Source organism: Corvus kubaryi, unplaced genomic scaffold (assembly GCF_017639235.1).
Source record: "Corvus kubaryi isolate FWS band 111438036 unplaced genomic scaffold, C.kubaryi_AGA036_p1.0 37232, whole genome shotgun sequence".
NCBI lineage: Eukaryota > Metazoa > Chordata > Aves > Passeriformes > Corvidae > Corvus > Corvus kubaryi.
In genome coordinates, this window is record NW_024581066.1 from 2189492 (window position 1) to 2206815 (window position 17324).

General features: G+C 46.8%; 1 protein-coding gene across 2 annotated transcripts in view; it reads left to right on the top strand.

Annotated features, from left to right (window-relative positions):
• MDGA1 (MAM domain containing glycosylphosphatidylinositol anchor 1) overlaps positions 1 to 17324 on the top strand; it is a 152563-nt gene that overhangs the window by 115875 nt on the left and 19364 nt on the right. For both annotated transcript variants that reach the window (XM_042022943.1, XM_042022944.1), the window contains exons 11-14: positions 1108 to 1285; positions 2343 to 2366; positions 9755 to 9907; positions 11119 to 11253. In XM_042022943.1, coding sequence (XP_041878877.1) covers positions 1108 to 1285; positions 2343 to 2366; positions 9755 to 9907; positions 11119 to 11253 — 490 coding nt within the window. The remainder of the gene's footprint in view (positions 1 to 1107; positions 1286 to 2342; positions 2367 to 9754; positions 9908 to 11118; positions 11254 to 17324) is intronic.

Consider the following 17324-nt stretch of genomic DNA (forward strand, 5'->3'; position numbering starts at 1 on the left):
CCATCTTCTTGCCCCACACACTCTACACTGACAGATTTGCTGTAAACCTTCCTCCCGTTCCAGTAATCCTGTAACTTCAGAGTTAATGGCAAACACTGAGACTGCCTGTCAGGAGAATTGCCTTTGTGATGAAAACTTCAGCCTAGAGGATATATCAGAGGCAGGGGAAAGCTTAGTGGACGCTGGACTATGGAAAGTCCTGACAAAGGTCTTTTTACCAGGACCAGCATCCCCAGTAATATATCTTGCCACAAGGGTCCAGGCACTGCACAGCAACAGGCAGGAAATTTTATCTTCACAATGCAATCCTCGTTCTTGTCCTTTCCCGGCCAAGCAAGCATGACCATGGCAGGGAAGTTTCACTGACATGTAATTCATCATTTTTAGTGGTGGTGATTTTGATAACGATATTTTCCCCATTGTTTTCTTGAAACTGCCCTGCTGCCTTAGCAAACTGAACAATGTTTAGCTGCTGTGGTTCAGCTAGCATAGTTCAGCCCCTTCCAATGGGCATCAGAGGAAGAGGGAGCCTATGAGGGACTCCAGAGAACCATCGACTTGAACTAGACCCCTTGCTCTGGTCTGCAGGGCAGTGTGGGCTAGGGTTCAAGGATGGACCCTATGGAAGGTCGCTGAGGAAGTATGGTAGCAGACTGGTCCCAGTGAGACACGAAATGAAATGCCACACGGCCCAGGCAGCAAATGAATGAATTCTGCAGCAGTGATTGTGAACTGAAGGGTATCTTGGTGAAATGCCGTGCTATGTTTGCACAGGACCTAGGTGCACTAACAGGGGTGAACTGGGTTCATTTTCTCCCTTCTGAAGCCATTGATTCTGACACAAAGTTGCTTCAGGACCTGTAGTTCAAGTTGTCCCTACAGTCAGGAGGACACCAAGGCTTCCCTTCAGGGAGCGCTCAGGCTGCTGATCACTGTTCTGTACCAGGGATGGCCATTTTCAAATCAATACTGCATGAAGGTCTCATGGAGCAACGAGGTATATGTCTGTATAGGAAGAGGAGGAATAGGGTGTTAGATGATGGACAGGATTGCTCAGGTTTCCATTTTCAGGATTTTTATAACATTGTGGGTTCTTTTTCTGTGCAGCTCTCTCAGAGAAACACCATCCAAACCTTCATTCCTGTGAAGAAAATGGAGAAAGGCCTGTTGCTGGAGCACATCTTGCCCAACCTGAAAGTGCCTCAGAGCTATGAAGTTCGCCTGACGCCCATCACCAGCTTTGGGGCTGGAGACATGGCTGCCCGCATCATCCGGTACATGGAACGTAGGTGTCTCCTCCTCGGTCCTGCCTACGAGAGCAGGTCCCAGCCTCAGGCCTGGGGATGTGGGCAGGCAGAGGTGTGGTCTTCTGTGACCCTTGGGTGGGTCTCTGTGCTCTGAAGAGTTCTGAGACACAGTGCTATCACATCTGACTGTGTTTTGGATGTTGCCATTAATGCAGAGCACTAAATAGAGACCTCTGAAGGTCAGTGTCCACTCATCCCTCACTCAGCAGCTCTGACTTGCACTGTGCACTCTGTGGACAGGAGATCCCCAAAACCCCAGTCAGGCCATGCTGTACTCCCCATGGTACAGAGGCGTATTACACAAGATAGCCACTGGATGCTGTGTATTAGCCACACACCCATAAAAGTAAGAGGATTTCGGGAGACTTCAGTTATTTCCAGAGCTGAATGCATGATTCCTTTCCTAACTAGTCACCCCTAAGGCTGTAGCTCTGTCCAATACCTTGAATCCTGGATTATCCCATTGATATACATTGACCATACTTCTCTCCCCATCATTCCAACAGCTCACAGCTCTATTCCCACAACTCTGTGATTTCTTTACTCTCTATTTCAGCAGAAAGTACAGATCCTTCTCCTTCTATGTTTGCTTGATTTCACACAACCTTCTTGTCCCATGGACTGACAACGTGTCTGGTGTCCCCAGCATACCTGTCATCTCAAACTTCCACAGTGCATCGAACTGCTTTGATGCCCCTCTTAGATACCAAGCTTTGGTTTCTAAGTGGGTGCTATCCCACTGGGTGCTCCAGCAGGAAACTACTTGTGTTGCCAGAAGGGTTTCCCTATGCAATCCCAGGATCACCCATTAGGTGGGATTTTCTTAAGGTCTGTTGCTGCTTGGATCAGAGTGTCAGCATCTTTTTCCACACCAACACAGGCACCAAGCACTGCTTTTTTACAGGGATGCTGCCAGGAGACTCATGCATTTGTGACCTTTCTTGATGTGTTTGTTTTATTTTCACACTTTGATTATGATTTGTGACTTGGAGGAGTACTAGCTATTCTGACTTGTTTTTCTATTTCTTTTTCCAGCAATCAACTATCCCAATCCAACAGGTAAGCAGCAAGACCTTTGTGTTAATACTTTGAATGCAATGCATGTTAGTCGAGTGGTCCAACAGATCAGGCAAGACAAGCGGCTGGAATACACAGCTGACTTTGTCAAATCTTTTTCCCCAAAAGAAGATGAAATTGCATACACTAAAGCTTCCAGTAAACATTGCCATTTGTTGTACCTCGAGTTATTGCCAGGAGATTTACACCAGGGATATGCCTCTCACTCACACCTGATATCTCTGTGACTGGGTAGACTGTGATCTTGAACACCTACCTCCCCACCCCAGCATGAGCAATCTACTTCCAGTAAGCAGGTTATTAAATGTTCCCCAAAATATCTGTGTTTAGGAATATTCCCCATCCTCTTCTGACTATGAAATATATCACTTGGTACATCTGCGGGCTTGTATGGAGCAGTCTCCAGCTCAGATCTGGCACTTCTTGCAAACTCCTTGAGCACAGTCCCTTTCTTCTTCCCCTCCAGTGTCATCACTGTTAGCTTGATTATTTACCTTTTGGTCATTCCTGGCAAGATGCAGGCCCATCTGTATTGAACATCCAGAGTTCCCATTGATTTTGAGAGCAGAATACACAATGTCTAAGAATGATGGTCTTTAACACCAACATGATAGTGCCCATTGAGCATAAAAGAGGAATTCCAGCTTGCTGTAAGTAGTGGGGGAATGATCTTCAGGGAATGCAACAAGGTCTCTTAGCTTTGATTGCAGGATGTAAGCCCAGGCAAAGCTCTTGGGCAGATATGGGCAGACTACTTGCTAGTGCTCCATGAAGAGCATGGGGCTGTGTCTCCCTGTTTCCAGCTGCTGAGTCAGTATGCAGTGTTTTTATGTGTTACTGTGTGTGGAGCTGAGTGCTACTGCTGCACTGCAGGGTAGCAGGGGGGAGAAGAAGCCAGGATTAGGTGATGGCAGCCAAGAATCAGGATAGGGAGCTGTCTTCCTAAGGCAGCCACAAGGTGTTAATTCTTGCACGTTCACACTCTGAGGATGCTTTGATGAACCATACTCTGCCTGAGAGTAGGAGCTTCTTACAGAGTCAGAGGGATTTTGTGGCTCTAATTCCTGATATCATTTGCTTGCTTTTCCTCACTTCCTGATCTTCTTTAAATATTCTCCACAGAAGACCCACTGGGAAACACGGAGCATATTGCCAGGGACCCACTCCAGAATGTGTCTCTTAGTACTTGCTGGAGGAGGCAAGCGTCCCAGCCCGCAGGTGGAAGTGACAAAATCTGGCCTTTTGCCACTTGCTTTTACACTGCATAAATCACTGGTAAACCCAGAGCAACTTCAGTCCTAATTGTGTCAATCTCTTGGGGTCTTTGTAAACTGAGCCTTCAGATTGCCTGCCTGGGGTTGCTTTGGCAGCTTGATTGAGTCCAGAACAACTGCAGGAAATTTGCCTATGGCGGAGGATAACTCAGCCACTCAAATTTTTCATGCAGTAAACCCAGCACTTAGAGTTTCCCCTTGATATAAGCTGCCCAGCCTCTGGTGGATATTGGGACCTCTGGGCCACTTGTGAGGGTCTTGCCCATGAGTTCATGCCTTGAGACTGACTGTCTAAAATCAGATCTACCACACTTGTTTTCAGATACTCCCTTTCCTTTCAGTCCTTTCACTGCTGCCAGTGAAATATGACCCAAAGGCTTTTGGCTCTTTCTTTGAACCACAGCTGAGTTCCCCAACTCTCATCCCAGTAACATGGAAATCCCTCCTGCTACCTCTTCTTTTCCTACTTCCCCTGCTACCACCACCCCCAGGGGAAAGTTAACACTAGGCTGCCTAGCCAAATGCTGGGAGCAAACATTGAGAGCTCTCAAGTGAAAGGCAAAGATTAGATGATTAATGCCTCTGGCAGCCTGATCCAAGGGCATGCACAATGGTGATTAATTTACAAACTCTGAGAGTCACTTAATACAATTACTTCTTCATGCATTTTCTCTCTCAGCCTAATAAGATGTTAATAACATTGGGGCAGGCATTCGTGTGGCATGGTTACAGAGCCAGGTTTGGGGTTATAAAGGAAAAGCAAAGGAAGAGCAGAGGAAGTGAACAAAAGACACTGGGAATTCCAAATATTTAGAGGTCATCAATAAGACTGACTCTTAAAAATCAGTTAATCTGGTTCTAAAAAGTAGAATTCGTATTTAAAAAACTGCCTAAGAACTATCTTAATTCTAAGATTTTACCTGAAAGTTGTCTTAGAATAACTGATTATTTTAATGTCATGACCAAATTCCAGTGCTGGGGAATCTGCTCTGTCCTTCTTACCTCCTCTGCAATTTTTTTGGATATAACCTTTGCTTTCTAAACTAAACTCTGGAGTGCTGCCCCACAAGCCACTCCAGTTCCTCAGCAGTGGGTGTTTTAGCTTCCCTTGTTCTATCAGATGTAACCTTGCAACCTTGGTGATGGGGTCATTAAAAAGTATATGGCATAGCTGGTTTATTTTTCTGTTAACCAACCTGTCTTGCCCTTCTAGAGCAGCAACACTATTTCTCACATACCTGCAGTCTGGCTGTGTTGTGCTAAAACCGTGATTTTGGGACCATGGACAAGTACAGTGGGTGGTGATCCATGGCAGATGTTGGTTGATGTAGATTAGCCTGGCTTGTTGCTTACCATCTATTGCTTGTGTGTCTAGTCTCTGATAATGCTCAGAGTCCAGAGGAATCCAAGTGTGGGAATCCATGTGGGAATGAGATGTCAGCCTGTGTTTAGAGTTGGATTACTCAAGTGAGTGCCCATTCTTCAAGAATGTTTGTAATGCAAAGGTTAAAAAAGGTGACGGTTCCTTGTATCCTGATGGCAAATAGGATGACTTAACCAGTTAGAGCATTGTGAAGCTTCCTTCCATTACTGGTTATAAAATTCGCAGAAGCTTGCAATGGCAGAGAATGTTGAATGTTCTTTCTTAGATCATGACATACTTTGAGGTCTCAATACAGTTTTCAATGTCTTCATTTTCTAGATGGGGAAATTGATGTCCATAAAGTGATAGCCTGTGGGTCACACAGCAGGTCTGCAACAGAGCTGGGGCTCAGAGAGTGGTCCTTTATGCACCAAGCCAGTGTCAGTTGTCAGGCCACAGCTAAAAGATCCAGGCAATTCTATGCAAGTGCACTCCATCTGCTATTCACCCATAGTCTGCAGCTAGAATAGGATTATTATTTTTTACATTCATCTGGCAGCCAGAATTTCAGAACCAGGCATGGCTTTCCCCAAAGGACTAGAAAGTAAAACTTCCATTATGTTTCTCAAGAAGGCAAAGCAGCAAGAAATGCTAATAGCCACAACAGAGGGTCCCTCCCCTGGGAGTGCAGGGAGGTGTCTAACTGTGAGCAAACATCTTTTCACTCTGAGCTGCCACCACTGCAAAGCCTGCCTAGGAAATCTGTTTGGTGAAGACAGCACTAACTCCAGCCTTTGAGGAGGCAGCTCCCCTGCCACCTCCATCTCATCTATCACAATCCAGAGAACAACTTCTGTGTCCAATATTTAAATCCACTACTTAAATTTTAAACAGGAAGCTTCATTTACACCTTGATGATGAGCCAGGATCCCTGGCAAATGGCCAAAGTCTTCAAGGTTTGCATCACACAATCCAGGTCAAAAGTCAGATCACCTCTGTGGCCTCTGAGGCACAGCAGGTGATCTGACTTCTTTTTGGCTGGATCTGCAAGGTTTCTCCTAGTGAACCTTGTTGATAACCATCCAGAGGTGACATGCTGGCAGTGTCCCAAACCACACTGAACACTTCCTAGTTATTCATGGCACCTCTACTTGTAGCTCAGAGAAACCACAGAGCTTTGCTTTCCTGTGGCTTGTTTTAAACCAAAGGACCAGGATTCGGAGCACTTGGGTTCTGTTTCCAGCTTAGGCCCTGCCTGCTGTGACCTTAAATGTGTTTCTCTGTCTTTGTGCATCTGTTTCCCCACATGTAATGCAGAAGATACACAGAGAGGCATTGCTATGTTACAGAGAAGTTAAGAAGCCTTGTTCATTAGTTGTTGCAAAGTGCCTCGAGCTCCCAAGCTCAGCAGAGGCGATGTGCTGGAGTCACAAACTCCTGCATCCTGCACAGCCAGTGGTGCACATAAGATGGATCATGTTGTTGATTAAGCAACAGCATTGCTTGATCTGTGATGCATGGGACCCTTCTCTCTTTTATGCGCTCTGCTAGAAGCGTTGCCTTCTGGAAGTAGCTGCATTTGAGTGAGAGGAGAGGATGTGCTCAGGGCCCAGTTTGGACATTAAAAGAGCTCTCCATAGGCTTTTGTGTCAACTTCTCTGAGCAGTCTCATCCCATGTGTGTGGCTTCTTACAAATGAGGCACAGTAGTCCACCAGGCTGGCACAACCAGGCTTTGGTGCTACATTGGGAATGCTGTTCTCAGGTCCTATTGTCTTGCACAAATCTCTCTGATCTCCACCTGAGCTTGTGCTTTCTCCTTAATCTGCCTTTCCTTTGATTTGTGTGCCTCCTCATTTGTGGTTTGTTCCCTTTCAGGCAGTTGCCTGTCTGACCTCTGTGTTACAGCTTCCAATGCTGCTTTCCACCAGATATTCCCTGTTAAGGTAATTTTGTGCTGGAGAAAGATGTCATCTTTCTTTGAAGGTTCACATAATCAACAGGGTCAGAGGTGCAAACCACCCTGATGCTTTTGCAAAAGGACAGTCATGGTGGATCCTGCTGTGTAGGATAATGCCATTCTAAGAGAAAATGTGTCTCTTTCATCTGCAGCTGGCAGCCCATGAGCTGGAGTCATGCAGATGTTTGTCTTTGTTCCAGTGGAGAGAAACCAGGAGTGTTACACAACCCAGCAACATCAGCAAGCTTGCAGGCTCCAGCCCCTCCTTTGAGGACCACTGGGTATCTCCCACAGCCATGAACTTCCTTCTCTCAGCCATGAGAGCTGAAGAAGGACCCTTAGGAGCTGCTTTCTCACTCTTTTCTCCTTCCATTTCTTTGTTCTGGGGATGGAAGAGGCCCCCTATCCCACACAGTTGCCCTGTCTCAGACCCTGCGAGCATCTGTCCTGTCCTCTGCTCCCTTCTCCTTCAGCTCCAGGTGCTGTTCAGGCTCCTGTGCTAGCTGCTGCTCAGCAGTGGCTAATTTGGATTTGGATGCTAATTAGAAATGAGCAGACTGAACAGAAAGCACTTAGCCAGGGTTAATCAGCAGTTAAGTGGCCAGCCCAGACAAGCTCCCGATGGCTGTGCTCAGCCCAAAGGAGGGGGCATGTGGCGCTTCCCACTGAGCTTAAGGGAAACCCAGCTGCCCTGGTCTGTGAACCAGGCCTTGGCTTGCCACACATTGTCCAACCTATGCTGGCAAAGACATTTTTGCAGGCCACAGCAGGAGGCTGCATCCTCTTTTCTCACTGCTTTGATGGGATGCTGGAAAGAGACAGGCAAGAAGGGGGAACCCACTTCCCTACCACAGGGTTTCATGTCTGTTTGGATTACATTTTCAGTCGTTTTCATTTCCAAATGGGAGGGGATGGGGGAGGATGCTAGCTACAGGGTAGCCATCAGAAGGTGCAGCATCTCAGAGTCAAGATTCTGTTCATTTCATGAGCAGCCTCTCTTCTCTGGTACAAGATAACAGATTTTGTATGTATGGTAGGTGTATGAAGCTCCTAACATCACATTGTACTGCATCTGGAGCTTTTGGCCCTGACATTGCAGAAAACTTCCCTTGTCTGTCCCATTCTTGGCACCCAGCCCATAGGTTGAGGACCCTGCTCTGCCCTACATGTCCTGCCAGAGTCACCCATGCTAGGAGAAAAAGCCTCCTGCCCAGGAACCAGAGCAAGTCATCACTGAAGATACAAGAATGCGGAAGCCCCAGTAGGCGTTTGGGCTTCTCTTCATCTAGGCATGATAGATTATGGTAGGAGGTAAACACCAAATTTGAGTCTTGCACCAGCATGCCATGGATGAGGTTCCTAGCACATCCCAAGACCTTGTCAAGAGCCTTGTTTTCCTTTGTGTATGTGTTCTTTCATGGCTTTATCTTTCAGTTTCATAGCACATTTCCTTGCTTTTACATAAAAGCAGCAAATAAAGATATCTGTGCTTGCTGTATCTACATCACTCACAAGGTCCGAGATCCCACTTCCAGCTCATTCTCCAGCTCTGGTTTCTGCCCAGGGACCTTTCACAACACACAGCAGTTTTCACATCAGTTCTTAGACCTGTTTTCTCTTTGTTTTTTTCCTGTTTTATCCATCCCTCTCCTATTGTGTCAGCAGTGTAAAGCTGGTTCTTGGCCTTTGCTTTTGTGACTCAAAACTACCTTTTTAACACAAAGGTTACAATCTTCAGCCTGGTCATGTCCAATTCATTTCAATTTCTGCAAGTCCATATTGGGTTATGTCTATGCACAGGATTTTTCATGTCTTACAATATTGCTGTAGGGTGTAACCATCTTGTGGTAGTAATAAAAGCGAGCCCTATTGCACATGTGGTTGATCCTACATAAAAATCTTTTACCTACGTGTTTTATTTTGTTAGGGGAACCAGTACAAGCTGCAAAATCAAATGTGCCTTTTAGCTGACATAAATTAGATGTACTCTGGCTAAATGACACGTTTGTCGCACTGAGCTGACCTCTTCTCCACAGCTGATTTTTTTTCATGTGTGTCATAGTTTAGTTTAATATATAGCCTGAAGGGGGGTCATCTGCTGCTACTTTTTCCTCTCTCCTGGGGAAATTATTCTACCATCAAGTTGTTCTGATATAAATACCTTGTAGCCAGTTTGCCTTCGGTGATCTTTTTATGCTCCTATACATTTGCCCCTTCGGATGTCTCAGAGAATCTCTTCCTCTTTAGCCTTAGTAGCTTTATTCCATTTTGTCAGACCATCATATCCATCAGCCTGGATTAACACTTCCGTAACAGCACTAATCACTGATGTAGTATGGGTAGTGACAAAGGGGAACATTTTTAAATGAAAGAGGAGATTCAGATCTGATTTTAAGAATAAATTCCTTACTCACAGAGTGGTGAGGCACTGGAACAAGCTTTCCGGAGATGTTATGGGTGCCCCATCTGTGGAAGCGTCCAGGGTCAGGCTGGATGGGGCTCTGGGCAACCTGATTAAGTGAATGGCATCCCCGCCCATGGCAATCGGTTTGGAACTGAATGGTCTTTGAGGCTGCTTCCAACTCAACCCATTCTGTGATTTCTGTGATGCCTTCCTTTGCAGCCTCCTCCTGAGGTTGGGGGCTGCCCATCTGCCCCCAGCTTGACACAGAGCCTCAGTAGTGACACAGCACTGCTGCGAGCACCCAGGCAGCTTGGGGAGGGTGTTTGAAAAGCAGCAGCTTAGCAGCCCCTTCTCTTCCCCATGCCCACAGATAACACCTGCCGCTTTGAGGACGAGAAGATCTGTGGCTTCATGCAGGACAAGATGGACAACTTTGACTGGACCCGGCAGAATGCCCTGACCCAGAACCCCAAGCGCACCGTCAACACAGGGCCCCCCACGGACATCAGCGGTACGCCGGAGGGTAGGCACCTGTCTGGATTTCTTTTTGGCTTGGCTGGGGAGGCGAGGTGCACACCGTCTCTTTTCAGGAGTCTTACAGCTCTGAGAGCTGATGGAGGGCTGATCTGCTTTCTACATCACACAGAGTGCAGGGAGCAGGCAGTTAATTTGCATGTTACTAACTGGAATTAAACACACAATTAAAACACCCACAACTTTGTTGAAGGGAATAGTGTGAGCATTAGTTCTTGTTATCAGCTAATTGCCTGCTGCCTAATGCCCTTGCACTGTTTGATGCTTGTTTTGAAGTAAAAAATGGATTAATGAGAAGGAGAACATCTCTAACACCTAGAAATGGTCCTGTAGGTTTTAGTGAGCTGTTTCCTCAAAGAAGTTCTCAGGGACGCAAACAGATCTCCTCAGTACCAAGCACAGAAGCATGAGAGAGCAGACAGGAGCTGCCTGTGGGGCAGAAGGAAGCCCCACCTATAGCTGAAGGAGACTGGTGTTATTTATTGCTCACGGTAGCTGTGCATGAAATACAGTGCTATCCAGTTTAGCTGGATATTACATCCTTCTTTCTGTAATAAGAGAAGTAAATTTATATGCAAACACATAACTTTGAACTCAGAAAAAAATGGGAACATCCAATGGCCAGCTGAGGAAATGGCTTTTCCCATTAGTGTTCAGTACACCAACCTGATTGAGCATTGAAAATTATGTTAACAAATTAAATGGCTAATCTGTTCCTCCTTGGGCTGTTAACAACTGCTTTGGTATTGTTCTCTTTAGACAACAATATTGTTTAGGCTAGATGTACCAAATCCTCTCTCCCTCTACTTGAGGCAGAGAAATTAGTCTGGAATGGTTTCTCTTTCTGGGGTTCTCCTTGCACAGTGCAGTCAGCCCTGAGGCTCCTTGTGCTGCAGCAGCAAGGCTCGTTTTGCACCCAGACAGACCATGTGCATGTTCAGGGGTGTGTGTGCTCACAGCAGGTCTGCAGATGCCCATCTCTCCTGCTCGTCCCTAAATACTGCTGAGGCAGAGGAGGCACTGCAGGCATCCTGCAAGTGTCTCTGGCCAGCATCACAGTGGGTGCAGAGCAGTTGGGAAGAGCAAGGCCATGTCCCACAGAGGAGGGGTGTTCTCCCAGCCATGCTGGCATCCCATCATTTGGAGGAAGGGAGACCCAGTGTGTGCTGCCTTTGCCCACCTTTCCCTCTCATTCTGCAGGTTATTACATGTTCATCGAGGCATCCCGGCCCCGGGTGACAGGAGACAAAGCCCGGCTCATCAGCCCCCTCTACAATATCACTGCCAAGTATTACTGTGTCTCCTTTTACTACCACATGTACGGGAAGCACATTGGTGAGTACCCTCTGGGGAGGGGTAAACCCAGCCTCATGTGGGCTCCTGGGGAAGATCTCCAGCCTCTTGCTCCAGCAGCTGTGCCTGTGACCAGCAATTCCAGAGGGTGGGAGTCCTACTCCAGGATTCCAAGCAACAGGGTGGGCTGCTGCTCTCAAACACTTGTCCTGCAGCCCAGCAGTGTCAGGGTTGTGAGGCTGTCACAGCCCATCCTTGGGGCAGCACCTTACAGCCAGTCTGTCCATTGGAGAGGAGAAGAGGCTGAAGGGGCTTTGTGGGACCAGAGAGCTCTGTGGAGGCTACAGCTATATTGGGGTGGGCAGGATGTGTGCTCCCCCAGCTGTGCCAAGGGGCTGCCTGCTCTGCCTGGCTCCCTCGTCTCACTACTGTAAGCCTCAAGTGCAGCGAGCACCACAGAAGCGCCTGGCACACTAATGAGTTTCCACATCCAGTCAAGGAGCAACTGCTAATTCGTCACCTCTTGATTATAATTTCATTAATTTGAATAATAGATGCACTCTTCCCACAGCACACAGGGTTATTAATCACCTGCTGGACTAGAGCCTGACTGAAAAATCAGGGCCCAGGCAGGAATGTGTCTGCCCTTCAATAAGTGGGGTTAATTAACAGCTCTCTGCTCAGTACTGTAGATGTCATTGGGAGGGAACAGGCTCCTGAGTCTGGCCACGTCTCTGTGCACATGTGGCACGGCTGAGAGGTTAAACTGCAAAATCTGGGCAAGGCTGAAACCCTGACACCATGGGTGTCAGGGCCTAGGAGCTGGACTGCAGTTCACTGAGCAGGTATCCATCTGTGTCTGTGTTTTGAGGGTTCATATCTGCTCTCTGCACTTGGAATCGGGCTAGGTCAAAGGTGTTCTCACACACCTGGGTGTTACAGTGCGGAGACTGTAACATGCCTATATCAAACCAGGAGTCCCGCGGAAAAGAAATATATATGTGGACAGATTCTTGCTAGATGTTTCAGAGATGTTTATTTCTCCAGCCGCATGGCCGGAGCTCTGCCGAGGAACTGAGGCAATCACGGGACCCGAGGGTCCTTTGCCCGCGCAGGGGACACAAACCAATCAGTGGGGAACGAGGCTGAGCAGGGGCAGGGAAACCCCGTGTCTGTGCCCTCAGGGCCCCTCTCCCAGGGCTACATGGCAGGGGAGGGACCCCAACACCTGGGTTCCGCCTGGAGACAGGCTGCTCCATGTTGTAGTTATGCCAGTAGTGGCAGGTTGCTCAGGCAGAGCACTGTCAGTGTTGGCTCACACCAGGTTTTCCTGGACTTGCTGGTCCTGCTTAGCTGACAGAGTCCAGCTGCTAATGCTCTCTGGTGAACTCGTGTTCCCTGCAGCTGGCCCTTACAGTAAGCCAGCTCTGCTGCCTAATGCCTGCACGTCTTCTCCTGGAGGCTCGGAAAGGGATCTCATTCTTTGATGAAGACTGGCCCAGACTGGTGGGAGATTAGCAAAAAAAAGATGTGGAGAGTGGAGGCCTCTTGCTTTTTTTCCTGTGTCATATTCCCAAGTTCATTTCACAGGTAAAGTAAAAGCTCATCAACACTTGCTTGATTTTGGAAGAGAGCTCGGTTTAACAGTTCTCTTGTGGTGGTTGGTCTGGAGATGGGGTGGGCTGGACATGACAGAGAATCAATTCATTACAGGTTTTTCGCTTTTAGCTTTTTAACTCTTTACTGATTTGCTCCATCCACAAATTACCCAAAAGCTACAGTGCCTCCCAAGACCTAAGAAAGCCTCTGAGTGCTATTTTCTTTCCCTCAGCTTCAGACACCTTTTATGTCTGTTGATTTTTCCCTTCATACCCAGTGTTATGGCCCCTGCCTGATCCCTGTTCTCTTCTTGTTGTACAAAGGGGCTGATAAATTTTCTGTGGGGTGGACAGACTCTTGAATGCTGAGGGCAAATTTTAAAATTAGACTGACTAGATAGAGACAGAGATCGAAAGAGAATGAAATGAGAAAAAAGTTCTTTTTCTCTTGGCCTGTGGAATACATTACTTGGTCCAGCAAACCCACCATGTATCTGTCTGCAAGTTGAAGCTCAGTTCCTTGATGCCAGGCTTGATGCCCTTATTGGCTGAAGTCCTCTCAGAGTCCTTAGGGCAAAACAAGTTTACTCAGCTCTTCTTCTTTAGCCCTGGCTTTGAGGAGGGTGTAGGACTTCTGCAAAATGAGGAGACAGGCCCTGCCCTCCCATCCATCTCACATACGCAACAATATGAAGGTAAAGGTGGGCTGGCTCCAATCTGGAGCCATGCCTCACTTCCCATATATCTATCCCTGATGCCTGCAGTCACAGCCACAACCCCTGGCTCACCTAGTGCCAGCACAGTCCTGCCAAGCCAGGTGCCAGCAAGAGCGTATCAGATTGTTCCTGTCAGCAGACAGTGCCAGCAAGAGGGTGTCTCCCATCCCAAGCCTTTTCCAGCTCCATCGTGGAGCAAACTGAAGCTCTGTCGCTACAAAAAGTAGCTGTATAAAATCCCGACATTTATTTATTTTTTTAATAACCCTTTTATTACCTTTTTTTTCCCCCACTACAGAACTTGAAAGCTGGTTTACTCTCACAATTTGACTATAAAATATCCACAGCCATCCAGGCAAATCTTCCCTGGGAGAGTTCCCAGACACTACTCGTTTATAATAGATATGACGAAAGAGAGAAACGGAATACAAATGCACTGGTTGTAGCCATGATATAAAATATTCAGTGACTAGCAGAGCAGGACGCTGTTGAATATCTCTCAGCTGATGAGAGAGCAGGATGAAGGGGAGCTCCCTGGAGGCAATTCCCATTCTTCTGAAGTTATTTGGTCATCTGTTTTTCTTCCTCTGGCCACCTCTGTAGCAAGCATTCACATTGCCCTATGATCCTGCTAGCCCCAACACAATAATCAGGGGGAGGGGAAGAAAAGAAATCCCGTTTCCACAAGGCATTCAAGAACGAGGGTGTCTTACGTGTGGCTGGCGTAGAAATACCAAATGAGGCTCAGTTGGTTGAAGCCCAGTGCTAATGATGCCATGGTCATGGCATCAATCCCCATGTGTGCCATTCACTTAAGTGTTGGACTTGATGATCCTTGTGGGTCCCTTCCAGCTCAGAATATTCTGTGATTCTGTGTTTCTGAGGAATTGCTTGCTTTCTTCAGGGGAGGAAACTAGCGGTGGCAGCTAGCAGCTATTCGCCAAGTTCAAAAAAGCCTCTTTGCCAGGTTGGCTGGGTGAGTCAGCATTGCAGCTTGGAGCAAATCCTCAAGTCCTTGCTGCAGCCATCAGACTCCTCTTCCTCCCTTCCCAGGGGCTGCCTGAGAGGGGGATGCTTTAAGAGGACAGTTTCCCTGACAGACTGATTCGACCACAGTGCCCTGCCACCTTTCTCTCATGCCTTCTAACTCAGTGGTCAGCCAGGTTATGATCTGCATGGCCTCCTGCTCACTGCTGGATGCTCTTGCAGGCCCTGCAGCAAGAGATGTCTTCGTGGTCAGGTGGCAGGATGAAGATTGCTGAGAGGGACATGGAAATTTCAGCCACACTGAATGGAGAGTTAAGGGTGTGATTATTCCAGTGCTGACACAGACCTTACCTGACCACCCCAGCTAAGTCTGGTCTATGTATAATCAGGATACGAAGCTTCCAATAAAATTGTAAAGTACTCATTGCTGTCTACAGATTCTTGAGGAGGGAAGGGGGATGAAAGGTGCCAATCCATGGTATCCAGTGACAGGATGCATGGGAATGGTTCAAAACTACATCAGGGAAGGATTAAATTTCTTTATTGAAAAGGTGGTCAGACACTGGAATAGGCTTTCTAGAGAGGTGATCAAAGTGGTCAGGCAGTTGGACTAGTTGGTGGTTTTAAGTCCTTTCCAACTTTTCTTTCCCTTCACTTCCCTTTTGGTTTTTTCTCTTCTACTCTACTCTAAGATCCCATGAGGGACAGTGCTGGGGACTGATTAAGAAGGATTTTGGTTCTGAGTCACTGGAAACAATGAGGCCAGATCAGATCTCTTGCCACAGCATCTGTCAGTTCAAGAAAGCCATGGCTGTTTCACAGAGGGAACTGGGTTGTGGGCAGGCCACTTACACAGGCAGTGTCACCACTGCTGCTCTCCTGCTGAGGAGGAATCACAGGTCTGGAAGGCCTGCCAAACTGAATTGCTTCTTTTCTTGTCCAACTCAGATCAGACAATCAGTGCAAAGGCGTGTCTAAAAGGCCATGGTAGATGATCACACGTAGGAGCTGGTGGGTGCCATGTGGCTTCAACTTGTTTCTGACTAGTGACAGTAGTCAGATCACACAGTCAGGTCACACGGATTGAGAGGTACCAGTTATGTCCATGTAAAAGCAGCTTGAACCACAAAGCCATCATTTTTTAAGATTCAACATCGTAGCTCCCTCGTTCCTACCCAAACTTTGTTTATGAACACAGCACCCTGCCACTGCACAGTAATGCAGGTGGCACCCTGGAGGTAGCTGCATTCTTTTGGATACATAGTTTGCCTCATATAGAAATGTGTTGTTCACTAAATCCATGCCATTATCTCCAGTGCAATAACTACACAGTAGAGATTACGTCACTGGATTGATTGAGGGGAGGCTGATTTTCCTAATGAGTATGATTCACTTCCCTCTAGACTCTTGAAAACAAGTTGCGGTTAGAGTTAAGTGAACAGTCTGTAATGAAAAAATGTATTCAACTTTTTAATACTCATTCTTTTTCCACTTATTCAGATGTGTTCTTGGCTTTAGTCATTCCTCCATCAATAAACACGTATTGACTAATGAAGAGATCCAGCACCTTCCTGTGGGCTGTGGTATGGACCCTTTGGATAGACTGTGGCCTCTTCTAGTAGTATCTGCATGGGTTTTTTGGGAGGTTAGTCAATTACCATGATCATGAGCAAAGATTATAAACACCTAGCAAGGAGACCATGTATTTGTAAAGTGTCATTCAACCTTTGTAAGTTCAATACAGTGGCTCTGAACCAAAGACAGATGAAGTCATTGTTTTTCTAAAGAATTCAGTGAGTTTCTAAAGAATTCTAAAGAATTGAGTGAGAGGCATAGATTTAAAGATTATTAAGACCCAATGGTATTGATACATCATCTAATCAAACTTCCTGCATAACCAAGGGCAGAGAATTCCCTTCAGTTACTTTTGCTGGAGCCCAGTAAATCCTATGTGTCTATACCTTCATTATATGTTTACTTATGAAGAGCACAAACAGCATGTTTGATAGGTAGGATTGAACCATCCCTAAGCCAAAGAGCTTGACATCTAAAGAACACATGGAGACGAGGGAAGGGTGTTCAGGTGTGGATTGGCTACACGTCATTTTTATTCCACAAATGTTGATGCAGGTATTCTGTTTAGTACCTTAAACGGGAGTTCACTGCCTTTCCTTGCCCCTCACTAAAAAGGAATCACTGAATCAAGTTCCCAGTGCAGATAGACACTGAAATGTTGCCTTCTTCAAAAGCCCTCTTCTGTCTTGCTAGCTGAATGTCTGATTGCTTTCCTGCCGCAGATTTCATTGGCAAGGCTGTCGGAGCACAGATTGCTGGCACCCATTCATTTGCAGATGCCCTGAATCCCGACAGATTTTCTTTGCTCCTGATCACCTGATTGGAGACACAGTTATTCCTCTGGTGGACAATTGCTGTGATCTCCCCTCCTGCTGAATGATCAGCAGAACATCTTTCCATTCAGACTTTAATCACAGCAGCATCCCTGTGCAAAGTTTAGGAGCTGTAAGGATACACTGCAACCTGATTATCTCCTGAGACATCAGGTGTTGCATCAATTATTCAGACTCTGAAATTGATATATACAAAACACAACAGACACTTAAGAGGAAACAGGAGCTCTCAGAGTATATCCAGCTACTTCTTTAGCACTCCCTTGTCACTCTTCTATTCTCTCCATAGACCATTAATTATTTCACTGTTGGTCACTCCAGGTGCACATCTGGACACCCCCCCGGGTGCTCTGACAGAGTAAAGGCTGTGGGGCCAGAGTGCAAAACTATGATACACACTTGTG